The sequence below is a fragment of the Neomonachus schauinslandi genome, chromosome 13 (assembly GCF_002201575.2).
Source record: "Neomonachus schauinslandi chromosome 13, ASM220157v2, whole genome shotgun sequence".
NCBI classification, from domain to species: domain Eukaryota; kingdom Metazoa; phylum Chordata; class Mammalia; order Carnivora; family Phocidae; genus Neomonachus; species Neomonachus schauinslandi.
Window position 1 is genome coordinate 63,655,661 of NC_058415.1, and position 15,983 is coordinate 63,671,643.

At 39.7% G+C, this 15,983-nt stretch overlaps 1 protein-coding gene across 1 annotated transcript in view; it reads left to right on the top strand.

Moving 5' to 3' along the window:
• Positions 1-15,983, top strand: part of PLPPR1 (phospholipid phosphatase related 1) — a 114,273-nt gene that overhangs the window by 78,730 nt on the left and 19,560 nt on the right. Inside the window, exon 3 of the mRNA XM_021691543.1 lies at positions 5,691-5,823. Coding sequence (XP_021547218.1) covers positions 5,691-5,823 — 133 coding nt within the window. The remainder of the gene's footprint in view (positions 1-5,690; positions 5,824-15,983) is intronic.

Here is a 15,983-nt window from a genome sequence, read left to right on the forward strand (position 1 = left end):
ACCCACTGTCCAGGAAAAAAGGCATAAGAGACTACTATGCTTTGGAAATACAGCATACCACCTGGGTGCTGCATTTTATAACAGGCATCAACAACACAAGCAGGGGGCAGTGGGAGAGGGAGAAGCAGGCTTCCCGCCGAGCAGGGAGCCCGATGCGGGGCTCGATTCCAGGACCCTGGGATCATGACCTGAGCCGAAGGCAGACGCTTAAAGACTGAGCCACCCAGGCGCCCCCCCAATTTAGACACTAATATTGGGAACCCTCTCCTCCTCCTCAGAGCATAATACACAGAAATCCCAGAGAGGGGGCCTCTAGCCTCAGCTGTCCTTTAGGAACCCAAGTGACAGAGATATCAGGCAACAGGATGACTCTGGAGTAGGTTGCATCCACTTTGCTGAAGGGAAGATTACTTGGTGAGGGCAAAGTCCCATGGGATTTTGAAAGTGAACTAAGGCCCTGGAGAGTTTAACCAATGGAACTGAGATTGAAGCCCAATTATGTGATTTCAGTTTCCCTTAATCAGCCCTCTCTTGTCAGTTCCTATCATAAAGGCAAAGATGTTGGGGCTAGAAAAGTACAGTAGAGGTCTTCTTGTCTAACAGATGAGAAACTGAGGCCCAGAGAGGTCCAGCGACTGGTCCAAGATCAAATACCTGGTTAAGGGCAGAGCAGAGCTAGAGTCATACTGTGTTTCCTTACTCCAGGACTAGAGACAATGATTTTTTTAAATCATTCTCAACAGACATTCCTGCCTAGATAGACCAGGAAGTAAAGACAGCAAACATTCCTTGAGCACCTACAGATGCTTTGACATATATTTTTAATACTCTCAACTATTTTCTGATATAGCTATTACCGTCATGTTCAAAGTCATGAAAAAAAATGAAAAACTGGGGCTCTGAAAGGTTCAATTACTTGCCCAAATTCATACATCAAGAGAGGAGAGAGCTGGGATTTCAACTCTACAGCCCACATTCAAGAAACAGCAATGGCTTTGATCTTGCCAAGAACCAGAGCCACGACCAGTGTATGTGTGAACCCAAAACATGTATTGCAGGGGTTCTAGATACCCTCTTTAGTGACAACCACATATGACATGCAATGAATCCCCCTTACAATATGAGATTGTAATACATCTTCCAGTGACTATTTTTTCCTGCAAACTGTTTTTATTTTTAAATCTAAAAACTGTCCCCTAGATATTTTGCATTTATATCACTCATTTATCACTTACCAGATCTCCTGTGAAGCACTATGAAGAACTGAAGTCTAAAAGATAACACACTGAGGGGCGCCTGGATGGCTCAGTTGGTTAAGCATCTGCCTTCAGCTCAGGTCATGATCCCAGGGTCCTGGGATCGAGCCCCATGTTGGGCTCCCTGCTCAGCAGGAAGCCTGCTTCTCCCCGAGACCGTCCCCCCTGCTCATGCTCTGTCTCATTCTCTAGCTCTCGCTTTCTCGCAAATAAATAAATAAAATGTTAAAAAAAAAATAAAGTAAAACATACCGAACTGATGCACCACATTCCAGGATTATTTACTTCTTTGCCATTTGGGTTTACATATCTGAAATACAACTTTATCAAGATAGAACAGTTATCCTCGTTACTTAAACTATATTTACTATTATCTAAATGTCTTATGTCACATGGGTTGTAGCTAGCATAGCTGGGGGATAAGAAATGCACCAATGGAATTCATTTGTGGTTCATTCATTGCCAGATCTAGAGCTTGGCCTTGGTCATTTCTCACCAGAGGGTATTCTCATTTGCTGTGAGTGATCCGATGTTTGTTAGCCAGCAATCAGAAAGGCCATAATGAGGCAGCCAGGGCCAAACACCTGGAGAGTCCCACATGTCCCAGTTGCTCTCTGAACAGAGGGGTAGATAGAGGCAGAGTGTGTGTGGCAGAGACACAGATGGAGGAACCCAGCCCTTGCCAAAACCAGAGTCATAAACCTGCCACCATGTACAAAATGACATTCAATGTGGGCTGGAGGCCTAGCAGGAAAGAAGAGAGACCCCTTCCCTTATCAGGCAGAATTCTCTCTCTCTCTCTCCAAGCATAATCAGGCCCTAAATGAGACTATAGGACCCAGTAAATGGACAAATAACACCCTAGGTATGGTCAGTAAAATACAGAAAAATGAACATCCATGAAGCCCACTCACTGGAGTCTGAGCACTGGACCAGGAATATTTTCCTACCTTTTAGTTATAAAATGACCCCTTCCTCCCTCTCTTTCTTCCTTCCTTCCTTATGTAAACATTTATTATCCCTTAATGTATTCCCAGCATTATGTCAGTAACCAGATATATAAGTTAGTATATGTCCTTGCTCTGTTTTTTTTTCTTTTATGCTTCATACCTTAATTGGAATTTGAATATTGTTGGCCAATGGTAACAATTCTTGTACTGCTTATTACCTTTGACATGGGGTCTTAGGATTGACTTATAGACATTTTATTTGAGCCCCATACCCTTTTGCATGACAAGCTTGGTTTGGTTTGGTATGACTTGGAGCTATTTTGTTGAGATTTTTATGTGGGTATATGTGTATGCACATGTGTATCTTTAACAAGAATAGGTTGTGTATAGATTCTCTCACACATTTTCTTGCTTTCTTTGCCCTCATGTGTGAGTAGTGGAAAGCTTCACTAAATGGAGAATTTCTAGAATGTGCACATCTCTTTCCTGTGGAGTAAAAATGTTTTGGGCTTCTGAAATGGCTAAGGCAAGCAATGCTTATTTCTTTTCACATTTATCCTTATGTGGTTATCACCCTCCGTCCCATTTTCCTGATTTACTTTGTAATCATATGTCATTTCATGACATTACATGGTGTATTTATTAGTTTTTTTGTGCCCTCCCTACACACACACACGTACTAGACATCTGTTCGTGACTCTGCCTTTGGCAGAGTGGGTGCTCCCTCTCCAGAATTGTTGAATGCAAAATGAGTGTATGAGTGAATTTAGGTTAGAAGAGATCATTCACTTTGTATTACTTAGCCCTTGGTTTTTATTTAATCTTAAGCAATACACCAAGAATTGTGTGCTTTCTGGTCCATATTGTCAATTTTCTGTATTGTTCATCTTCAGAGAAATTAAGGTCAGAGGATTCTATCTATAAGTAGGTCCTCTAAAGATTCAGTCTTTTATTCATTCAACAAATATTGATTGAGCTTACTATATAGCAGTCCCTCTTCTAAGCACCATACAAGGAATGGCAAAAGTCCTTCCCATAAGGACATCATAGTCAACTGGAGAGGGACATACAAACAATAATTGCAGTTAATTGGGTAGATGTCAGGATAGAGATCTGTATACTGTATTGTGGGGCAATGACAAGACAGGGTCCCTCTTTTCCTGAGGGAATCTGGTAAAGGCTTTGGGAAGGATAGTGACATTTTCACTGGCTCTGGGAGGATACATGAGGGAAATCGTTTTGTGTTCTTTATAATCTACCTCATTAAACCTGTATTCCAAAAGACCTTCATTAATCTGATATGCTTAATTCGTTCAGCATTGAATAACTACTTTGTACCTTATACTTGGCTAAGCCCTGGGGGAGTATAACCAAGAATAAGACAGGCAGGACATCCCATGACAAAGAACAACAATAATAACATGTAACAGTTTCTGATAAGAAATAGAAAAGAGAAACACAAGGTAAGAAATCCGTGTATAACAAGAATGTCTGAGCTAGTCTGCGGAATCCGAGAAAGCCTCCTCAAGGAAATACTATTTCACATATCCAAGCATGTATGAATTTATCCCCATCTGTTCATTAAGATAAAGAAGAGCAATGCAGTTCCATCATGTACAGTCAGGACAAACAAAACCCCTTGGCACCTTATTTTAGCAGAGATAGGTGTTACTAGAAAAGAGGGAGGCTGAGTTCTTAAAGCTATTCAAATATTTGTCCATGGCAGAGCATCAACTCATTGTTAATGGGACATTAGGCACAAAATATTGCTAAGTCTGAACAACCACACTTAGCACCTGCCAACATGATACACGCCATTGTGTGCCTGTCGGACCCTGAGTCCTGTCTCCTCCCACCAATGTCCCATCCCATTCTGACTTGCCTCCAGTTCTATTTCCATGACACCATTCTGTCCTGTACTTTAACAGCATCTGAGTTTTTCAGTACTTACAACACATTACACTTAACTTGTTTTGTCTTCTATGTTCTCAATATTAAACACAAATTCAACAATTATTTTTATTGAGTCACTACCAAGTAAAAGTCTAAGTCATTAAAATGAAGGCTCTGGAGGCAGGTCTTCTTGGCTCCAGAGCTGGGGTTTGTGCCTTACTAGCTCTGACCTTGGACAAATTATTTGATCCCTCTGTGCCACAGATGTTGTATTTGTGCAGTCAGGGTAACACGTGCACACAGGGTGATGCATAATGGCCACATTCTAGTGCTGCCTCCGCTGCTGTCCGACTATGTGAGGCCAAGTCCCTGAGACCTTCAGTTTCCTTGCTCGTAAAGTGGAAAATACCTGTAAACGATGCCAGTTTTGCAATTCTACAGTTTAATTTCCACACCCATGTGCCATTCATGATGTTGTCCTCTTTATCCATCTAAAATAGATATTCCGTAATGACAGGAGGAATGTGAGGAAAGGGAACTCTTACACAGTGATAAAGTTTATCTAACACTGTAAGCGTGTACCTGGCAAAGAAGAACATCTATAAGGTCACGTTCTTCTGGGGAAATGCTGAAGTTGGGATGAGGAAAATAAAGATAGCGTACGATGTGGTGGAAAGTGTGAAATTTGGAACTCAGTTGTCCTGAAGACCAGTGCCAGGGCCTCCACATGCCAGCTGTATGCTCTGGCGGGTACCGAACTTTCTTTCTTCACTGAGCATGAAAAATACTATGATGAGGTACCAGACACCTAGGTATCAATAGATGATGGTAATTAGTAACTTTATTCTTCATTGATGATTCTCAATATTCACCTGTGGCAGAATTGGTGACAACTTACCTCCCACCAGTTCCTTATTTTAAATAGAATACACCATGCTGAGTGCTAGAAGCATAATCAAGAAACAGAAGACATGGTCCCTGTCTTCAGGAAGCTTACAGTCTACACAAAGGCATTATGATTTATATGATAATATATACATATTAGTTCAAGATAACGAGAGAGGTGCCAATTATAAAGAAGGGACAGTCAGCCAGTTCACAGTATGAGAAGTATAGCTCGGGCCAATATGTTCAAATAAAGATTTATCGGGTAAATAATGTATTGCCATATAATGGAGTAATAATTCATCATGATGTGAGCTTATAATGCCTTGTTGGGCACATGACTGTCCCAGTCATTTCTCATCATTGCAGCTCACACATTCAGTTAAAAGAATTTAGCCCCAGCATAAGTGAGCTTTATCATAGATCCTATTACAATTTATTATTGCAACTCATGTTTTTATATGAACTTAGAATTTAATAGGATTGCCTAAAACCTCGCTGAAATGATCAATTATTGCCATCTCTAATTCTTTTGAAGAATTAAATACAAACTACTATTTAAACCTCTATCTCTGCAGCATGACATCTTTTAAAAGGATCTGGAGCCTCAAAAGTTTGGGTTTTGCTTTTGGTTTTTTAAAGTCCCTGGTCTCTTTTATCAGACCGTTCTCTCCAACTTGACATTTCTTAAACATTCCTTCCCCAGATTTTTATTGGTGAGATATCCATGTATTTCATAAAGTCAACCAGAGAATCTCTGATTGCCCAGGAGAAAACCATTCTGACCGGAGAATGCTGTTACCTGAACCCCTTACTCCGAAGGATCATAAGATTCATAGGTGAGTACAAGAGCATGCTGAACCGAGCCCTCACTTATAGGTACAATCTACTAAACTTACTACAGGTGAAGAGGCTTGATAGAATAAACTAAGCTATGGAAGCATCAACTTTAAAAAGCAAGGGTTTCTTTTGGGATTTTCCAGGAAGTGCAGACATTGAGCCTGATTGTAGTGCCAAGTCCAGTTTCTCATCCTTGAAGTGAAGCAGGATTTATTCAATTGTCTTACAAATGATTTCAACTTGAATTTTTTTCCCCTATACAATATTTATCTGAGATTCCCTCTGGACATACATTTTAATGTTGACTGAATACTGTCATATACCCTTTAACTGAGTCTGGCAAGGGTGTGGGGGCACAGCAGGGGACACCAATAAAATGAACTTAGAAATAATCAAATTTCCTGACAAAGATTTCCCATCCAGTATAATTTTGTTATGCAGGGAACTCTACACAAAGTATGGGAATGTAATTCATCAGAGTCTGGAAAACAGTGCCTTTCCAAGGTTGGAAAACAAGTAGTTTTATTAGTGTTCATGATAAGAAATAATTAAGGCATGTTCTATATCTCTCCTCCTAGAAGTTTTATAAAAACATCTGAGGTGATGTGGATAATGATTATAGAATGGGAATGAATATGTATATGAGAATAGGTAGGAAATAGATTTTACGGAGTTCCTACACAGTAAATACTCAATAAATAACTGTTACAGTGTTCAAATGAGATCTTACAAATATCTACTGACCAGATGTTCATGGGAGCCAGGATAAAACTCCCGAAGTGTGAACATGGCTGGTATTAAAACAAGCTGAGATACCAGTTAAAACGTACAGAATTGACATCTGAGAAAGTGAAGGCCAGAATACAACATCCTCTTGACTCTTGTGGTTATCCTCAATTCTGTTTCTTCCTGTTGTAGAAAAGGGTCGGATTACATCAAGTCTTAAGCAAATGACCACATTAAAATTGAATATGCAAGAACTTCTGTGATTGGAGTGGGAATGAGGGAAGTGGTAGAGTGGGAAGCCTAAGAGAATCCAATTTAAAAGAAGCAACTCTTAACATTAAAATAGTCTTCAGGGCTGCCTGGGTGGCTCAGTCAGTTGAGCTTCTGCTTAGGTCATGATCTGGGAGTCCTGGGATCCAGGCCCCCCAGGCCCCACCCCGTTGGGCTCCCTACTCAGCACAGAGTCTGCTTCTCCCTCTCCCTCTACTGCTCTCCCCCTGCTTGTGCATGCTTGTGAGCGCACTCTCTCTCTCTCCCTCTCTCTCAAATAAATAAAATCTTAAACAGAAAAATAGTCTTCAGCATCTACTGATGGTATCTGCAGAATGACCTGTGGAAGTCTGCGGTGAGCTCACTAGGTAATCCCTGGTCAATATGATGTCACCACTGTCTGTGAGTTCACTCATTCCAAACAGTGGTGCCTTTCAAAGATGTCCAGAGTTTGGTCACTTCCCACCAGAGTGGCTAGGTAACAAACCATCAAGGAGAAAATAAAGGAGAGAAGAAAATCTTTATTATACAGGACAGTGGACTAGACACTTTATGAACATTATTTCATTTAATCCACCCAACACCCTGTAAGGTAGTTTATAATCCTAATTGTACAAATGAAGACCCTGCTATAAAATGGGGTAAAGTCACTTTTCCCAAGGAGTGTGAGAGTGCATATGTCTATACACACATTTACGTAATTTGACTCAGAGAAGATTTTATGATCACTGTCTGATCGTATAATTAGAGCAAGTAATTTAAGCAGAAGGTTATTAGATTACAGTTAACTGGCGATATCTTTAAAAGTCACTGTTGTTCTTTCTTGGCAAAGATAAGGAAAGAATCTGGGGCAGAGTCCAAAGAAGAGAAATTGTAATTGGCATCTATCATGTATGTAGACCTGTCTCTCTGCATCGTCGGGGCAAGACTTGGTTCACTGAGGAATATCAAAAGACCCCCCCCCCCCAGCTATCCAGGAACAAATCTTGCAGATTGCCTGTGGTAGTACCTGAAATTCCTACTAGAGTCATGCATCGAGCTGAGGTGTGGTTTCAGGAGGATGATTAAAGTAGAAATGTCTCACCCTAGAGGAGCATCAAACTCCCATTTTCATAATCAATGACACATTAGTCCATTGGAGTCTATCATAAGCTAAGAGAGATGGTGCTCACAGGGAAGGGTGGGGAGACTGCCAGCAGGTAACACGCAAATCTTGGAGAATGAGAGGAACAGCATCAAGAAGGAAGGGAGGTTGCTGGGTATGGAAACACTTGCTTCATGCTTTCCCTCTTTTGTTTTGTGGCACCAGGATCTGCCCAGTTGCTTAAATCCAGATCCTAGAAGTCACCTTATGCTATCTGAGAACTTGTTAGAAATGTACATTCTTAGTCCTCGTCCCATACCTACCAAACCTGGGAATGGAGCCTGATGATCTGTGTTTCATGACTGGTCATCCAGGTGATTCTGATGCACTCTGAAGTTTGGGAGCCCCAGGTGTAGGCCAGTGAAATATCTTGCCCTATAAGTGGTCCCCCTACAGCTTATCTTGCAACGTGGTTCCAGCACCCCAGGCGCACAAAAATATCTTCCATTGACCATTTTGCAGATCTTTCCGGAGCCAAACTATGATCAAGTCATTTCCCTGCTTAAATTCTTTCAGAGCATCCCTGGTGTTTTAAACAGTGCGATGCTTCTCCCTGGTTCCTGTTCACGTGCTGCTCCTTCTGCCTAGGGTACCCCATTGCCATCCTCCCACCCCTAAGGCTGACGATCCTACTCATCCTCCAGAACACTGCTTACACATTACCTCTTCACCAACCCAGACAGCTAGCTACCTCCTCTCCCAGCCCGCCACTGAGCCTGCGTCTTTGATAGGAGCTCACCTAGCCCTGTAATTATCTAAGTCCCTTACTCCCATTACTTTGTGATCTTTGGAGAGCAGGGACTGTATCTTTTCACTTTTTATCAAGAGCATATTGCAAAATGCCTGGCACATAGTAGGTTTTCAATAATTTTTTTTTGGTAAGTAAAGACCAAAGATTAACTTTGTTAAATCACAGATTTGCCTAAAATTGTTTCCATAAATGCTGGTTCTTAACTATTCATTTGCCTCTTGTTTAATTAACTTTATTACCACTCTTCAGCTTAGTTCTAGGAAATTAAAGTACATACGTTAGGCAATTTCTAAGAGAAAGCGAAGTCTGTCCTAACTTCATATAGAAGAGTTGGAGGTGGGGGGAGGGGTCTATGTATCTTAAGAAAGGCAACTTACTTTTTCGAGTATCTGGATGAATGTTTTTTATAAGAGGAAAAAACATACTACTTAAAGATCCTTTAAGTGGGGAGGTTTCCTTTGAAAAAATTAAAGTAAGGCAGTAATCAGATGTATTAGAAATGTTATTGTAAAGAGCTTAACAGTCCTTTTGTCTAGCCTAATAGCCACCAAAAATCATCAGAAAATGACAACTGTTTTAGCTAACTATTCTAATTAAGTTGAAATTGTATGACTTTCTCTTGCAGTTTATGTAATTATTCTAGAATCCATTATAAAAAGTATTTCCCAACAAATATGATCAGCTTCTCACTGCAAAATGACCAGTGAATTAGCAAAATATTTTTAAACAAAGTAACGCTTTATGTCGCCAAAGGTAAGAAAAAGCTTGGTGTTGCTGTCAAAGGTAAGGAAAAGCTTGGTATTGGAATACATTTCTGGCAGGACTGTATCCATATACCCTTTCTGGGTAGCAGTTTGATGGTGCATTTCAGTAGCCTTAAAAATAACTATCCTTTTTACCCAACTTCAAATAATTTATCCTAAGGAGATGATCATTGATGTCTATTAATTTTTATGGGCTAAAATTATTTTTATAACATAAATTAGAAATATCTAATGACACACTTTTTTCAAAATAATGCTAACTCCGTAAGTTGCAACCTCAGAAAATGTTATTTTTTTATTTATTTTTTTTTTTAGATTTTATTTATTTATTTGAGAGAGAGAGAATGAGAGAGAGCACATGAGACGGGGGAGGGTCAGAGGGAGAAGCAGACTCCCTGCCGAGCAGGGAGCCTGATGCGGGACTCGATCCAGGGACTCCAGGATCATGACCTGAGCCGAAGGCAGTCGCTTAACCAACTGAGCCACCCAGGCACCCCCAGAAAATGTTATTTTTAAGAATTTTTAATGAAAGGGGAAATATTCATGATATAATATGAAAAAGTCAAGACACTATGAATCTGTAATTATTTCAGAATAAGAAGGATACATCATAGGTGTGTGTGTTTGTGTGTGTGTGTGTGTATCCCAGCTAAAAAAGATTGAAAGGAAATACACTCACAGTTAACCTTTGTCACTTCTGAGTTGTAGGAGGATGGTTGAATAATTTTTATCTTTCTATTCTATAATTTCCAATTTTTATCATGAATAATTTTAAAATCAGAAAAATAGCTAAACATTATTTTTTAAAGGGGCCAAGGGGAGGAAAAATAGCAGAAAGGTAGAGGCTATCCAGGTTGGCCAAGTCCTTTAACGTGATCTTCAGTGTAGGAAGCAGAGCTGAGAGTGGCACCTTGGCTCTCAGTCTTCTGTAGTCTGACTGGCGTGGACCTGAACAGTATCCCCTCATCCCCACCCCACAGATCCAAATTAAATGTTCAGTGAAAAAGTGGCAAGAATAGTGAAGTCAGAGGGAAAACATTCAAATGAAGCCATCTCCTCCCGTAGATAAAAACTAACTGCGTTGACCTTGACAGAGAGGATGGAATTGCTCTGATTCACAGATCCAACAATAAATTGGTTTTCCCAAAGTGGTCATTATAAGAAAGATGCCCGGCCTCCCGGATGTAGGTTCCACCCACTTCTAAACTGTGGTTTAATTTCTCAAGTTGTGTTTCCATGACGTGGGAAGGGAGGAAAAGAATTGACTGAACTAACAAGTTTCACCAACATTTTATAAAAACAAATGCAGTCAAATTAGTAACACGCATTTGGACTTCTCCCTCTCCTCGTTGTTTTCCTCTGCATTCCTTTCCCTTCCTATACCATCTCTTTTGGTGTTGCACTAAACTGAACAACAACAACAACACACAGGTTTAAGTTCTCAAAAGAGATAAACCCTTGCATTCTTTTTTCAGCAGCCAAGACAAAATAAGGAAGTCACATTTTCCAAAAAATTCATGAAGAGAAGTTTAGTTAAATCCTTTACATTAACTAATATACTTGAGGAAATGTAGCCTTGTAAATATCAATTATTAAATAGTAAGTTTTGGGTTTAATATTGAAAAGTAATGAATAAAAAGCATTAGAATTTGATGAGGGTTTTGAGGTTGTTTGCCATATGGAAGACAAACTAAATTAACTTTCCCTTCCTGAATAAATAATTTCTTTTGAGTTAAAGGAAAAAATTCATCCAAATATGTCAAGATTAGACTGTCTATTAGCAACTAAAATAGCCTGTCACCCAGAAGCTATTTATTATGGGCTTTCCATTCGGGATCACTGAGTTGCTCCATTATTACTTATAATAAATATTTAATTAAATATCAAGCAAGTCTTATGCCATTAGGTCAGGTCTGAACATTAGGTAGTACTGGACAGAATAGAAAGTACTATGGTAAACAGTTAATTCATGTAACACTAATTAATTGCCATAAATTAAGTGTGATCTAAATGGAGCATGAATATATTAAATGCAGCTTCAAAGGTCACAGTGTTTTATGGTCATAAGAATTGATACCCTGAGACAAGCTTAATGTCAGCCTTTTTGAGAACTAGAAAATCCTTCTCAATTTTGAAAGTCACTTAAATATACTTTATCTAAAAAGAGACTTAATTGGATTCAGTAAGTCCATTTCTATGTACATTCAGTATTTATAATTAAATTATAAACTGGAGGACTGATCATATTCATTCAACCTTCAACAAATAATTTGTTGGGCATCTACCATATAGTAAGCACTGATTAAGTTTTTGAGGACAAATTAGTGAACCAAAGAGAGATTTATTTGCCCTCACTGAGTTTATATTCCAGTAGGGGAAGCCAAGCATTAAACAAAATAAATAAGTAAATTATGGTGTTCATTAGAAGGTAAGTGCTATGAGGAAAAATAATGTAGAAAAAGGAAATGCGGAGTTTGTAGGGGCAGATATGCAATTTTAAGTGGGGAGGGAGAGGCTGTCCTACAAGGAGAATTGTCTAGAGTTGGCAGTGACTTCCTAGCAGGACAGTGACCATCCCAGGAAACTAGGTGTCCACTGTACCAAGTGAAGAAGTTGAGGTTCTATTTTTTCTAAAAAATAACTTGCAGTGCCCAGGCACCCACCTTTAGTCCTGAGACAAGAGGCTAGACCCTGATAGAAAAATGTCAAAGCAAGGCAGGGCATGAGCCTATAAGCATATGGAGGTATTTCCAGAACTCAGCGATAGAAACCAGAGTTGAAGCTTTAGGATATGCATCAGGAGAAGAAAGCCAGGATGGATCTTAGGGGAAAAATGGAACCTCCGTTTCTGGAAACTCTGTTTCTGGGCTTCATGAGCAGCCAAGCCAACAGACTTTGAGACTGACATGTTTGGTACTTCCTTCTAGGGAGCAAAGATGCCAGGGGCTGTGGGGGCCAGGGGTGGGGTGCGTGGCGTGGGGCGTTGCTGGAGCTGGGAGCCTTGAATGACTAAAAGGCACAACCAGACCTCTATTAGGGTCTCCAGAAGTTATGATGAGCCTACCTGTGGTTGCTTTGCTCAGTGCACAGAACAAATCTGCTCTCCTTTGAGTGTCATCCTCCATGAATGAGAACATTCCAGACCGGAACAAGACTCCTGATCCAGAACTCTATAGGTTACTCTCATTATCAAGAAGAAAGTTATTTAGCATGGTGGCTCAGTCATTAAGTGTCTGCCTTCAGCTCAGGTCATGATCCCAGGGTCCTGGGATCGAGTGCCACATCCGGCTCCTTGCTCAGCAGGGAGCCTGCTTCTCCTTCTCCCACTTCCCCCAGCTTGTGTTCCTGTTCTCACTGTGTCTCTCTGTGTCAAATAAATAAATAAATAAAACCTTAAAAAAAAAGAAGAAAGTTATTTAGTCATATGAGACTCTAGTGATCCTTCCCTGAGGGCTCTCCCAGCACCAGTGTCTAAAGGCTGGACTCTAATAAAAGGAAGAAATAGACGGCCACTTTCTCAACACTTTGCAGAAGAGCTAATGCAAATTCATGGCACTTCAGTGAACTTCTTTCCTGTAAAGCAGTTTCCCAGCCTCAGCATTACTGAAATGTTGGGCCAAATCGTTCTTTTCCACGTAGGGGTAGGGGACTGTCCTGAGTATTGTAGGACGCTCAGTAGCATCTCTCACCTCTATACACCAGATGTCAGTAACACCCCTGTCCAACTAGTGACAATCAAAAATGTCTCCAAACACTGCAAAATGTCCCCTGGGAGTAGGATCTCCCTCAGTTTTAAAGATTTAAGAAAACAAGTATACTTCAGACTTTTGCTTAAAATATTATATCAATATTTTTGCTATGAAGATGTTACACACATCACAAAATTAGGCATAGTGAGATGCAGAAATACTGTCTGAATATTAGAAATAACTCCCAACAATTGATAAAGGGTCACTTATGTGAAAAATAAAATTTACAATATATAAAAATATCTAATTGTTACACTGCACACCTGAAACTAAGATGTCAGTGATACCTCAATAAAAAAAAAAAGTAGTGTTTTGGAAACAATTTAAGTTATCACATTAGAACATCATAACCGTGATTAGGAAATGCATCAAGCAGAGACACCAGGTCAGTATCTGTCAGTCACTAACAGGGCTTGATGCTGGTTGGTGGTGGGAATGGAGAGGATTCAGATCACCAGGTTTGCTTTAGAAACTTTTGAACATGATCAGAAAGGGTGGAACTCCAAGGCTGTTGTTTGGAAGCCCTCCAGAATTTGATATGCCCAGTGTTACATTCTTTGGTAGGTAAGGAATCTAAAATCTTCCCGCTCCACATTTAGTTTGTATCTAGGGCATACTTCCTAGAATTATTTGCATCCACTTTCTCTATTTTATTGTAATATTTCACTGCCTCGGGGTGCCTGGGTGGCTCAGTCAGTTAAGCACGGGACTCTTGATTTCGCCTGGGGCTCTGCACTCAGCACGGAATCTGCTTAAGATTCTCCTCCTCCCTCTGCCCCTCCCCCCACAAAGGCACGCTAGATAGATAGATAGATATAGATAGATAGATAGATAGATAGATAAAAATCTTTAAAAAGAAAATAATTCCACTGCCTCTGGCAAACTTTTAGGATCTTTGTCTCTATGAACCAGATTTGGATCCACACTGTCTAGGGGAACTGAGAAGCAAATATTTAAAGACCAGGAGTAAGAGAGAAGTCAGACATTTGAGAGAGAAAAACACTGAGGAACTGTCCTCAGAAAGGAGGGCTAAAGAAGACACTCCTGTTGAGATGAAACCATATCATCAAGAAATCATGTCATTGGGGCGCCTGGGTGGCTCAGTTGGTTAAGCGACTGCCTTCGGCTCAGGTCATGATCCTGGAGTCCCAGGATCGAGTCCCGCATCGGGCTCCCTGCTCGGCAGGGAGTCTGCTTCTCCCTCTGACCCTCCTCCCTCTCATGCTCTCTGTCTCTCATTCTCTCTCTCTCAAATAAATAAATAAAATCTTTAAAAAAAAGAAAAAGAAAAAAAGAAATCATGTCATTTTATGCTTTGGGGAAGTAGAAGTATGTTTGTTCTTTCATATATAAAAATATTTGGGGGGTTTTCTAGTTGATTACCCATCATCTTTATTAAGTAATTATCCTTTATCTTCACTTATCAGTGAGTGGTTATAATAACAAATATAGGGTATTTTTTAAAACCACCAGCTCATCATATTGTAAAAGCTGCTTTATTAATACAAAGGATGAATAACACATCATAGAGTCGAATATTTGAAGTTGTTAGAATTATAGGGTTCTTGTCTCTTTCCTATGCTTTAAAAATAATTTTATAATCAATTTATTTAAAACACCTTTACTGGGGACATTTATTTCCCTCAGTTATAAAAATAATAGTAACTAATATCTATATCAAGCTCACAATTCATAAAATGTTCTTACAACTATTTCTATGATTTGCATAATAACCCTGTGATACAAAGAAACTGAGGTTCAGATTAGTTGATTTAAATAAAATTGTTCTTAGGATTAAAACCATGCCATCAAGACAAGTAGACTGCTGTCAGCCTTTGGTGTTTTCCTGACCTCTGTAGGAAAGAGACCACAAGATCTTGTTTTGTGAACACCTGAAATTAACTGTCCAAGGAACTGATGTATTCAGTTGTGTCAGAAACTTGTTTTTGAAGCATAAAATAATATTTGATGATATGTAGATCAGTTTGCACTGATGGTGTTGTATTATACTAGAAAAAAAGTCAGATTTATTGCCAAGGTGATGAAAAAAGTACCTCATTCAATGATGACATATCTCAGGTATTCTATCAGACTCTTGTCAGAAAACTGTTGTCTAAAATACTGAGAAACTCTTGCTCTGTTGTGACAAGTGCAGTACATTTCATCAGGGCATGTTCTAAATCCTTGCCTCTTCTGTGTGTGTGTGTGTGTGTGTGTGACCAAGCAAATAGAACTAAAGTGCTTTTTTTCATGGCCTAATACCTACCCATATTTTTTTAAGTACGTGAAAATATAAGCTTAGAAGATTATGATTAAGAGTATGGATTTAGAGGTACCTGGGTGGCTTGGCCGGTTAAACATCCGACTCCTGGTTTTGGCTCAGGTCGAGATCTCAGGGTCGTGAGATTGAGCCCACCTCTGACTCCACGGTCAGCATGGAGTCTTCTTGAGACTTTCTCTCTCCCTCTGCCCCCTCCCCCGCACACACTCTCGCTCTAAAATAAATAAATTAATCTTAAAAAACATATGGATTTAGAGCTATACTATTTAGTTTCTAATCCCAGATCTTCTTGGTCGAGTTAATTGCCTCTCTATGCCTCAATTTCCTCTGTGAAAAGTGGACATACTAACAATGTCTACCCCATAGAGTTGTGGTGGGGACTGAGTGAACTATATTCTAAAGCATGTAGACCAATATCTAGTACACACTAAACACAGCATATTAGCTATTCTTGCTATTATTTTAATTATTTTT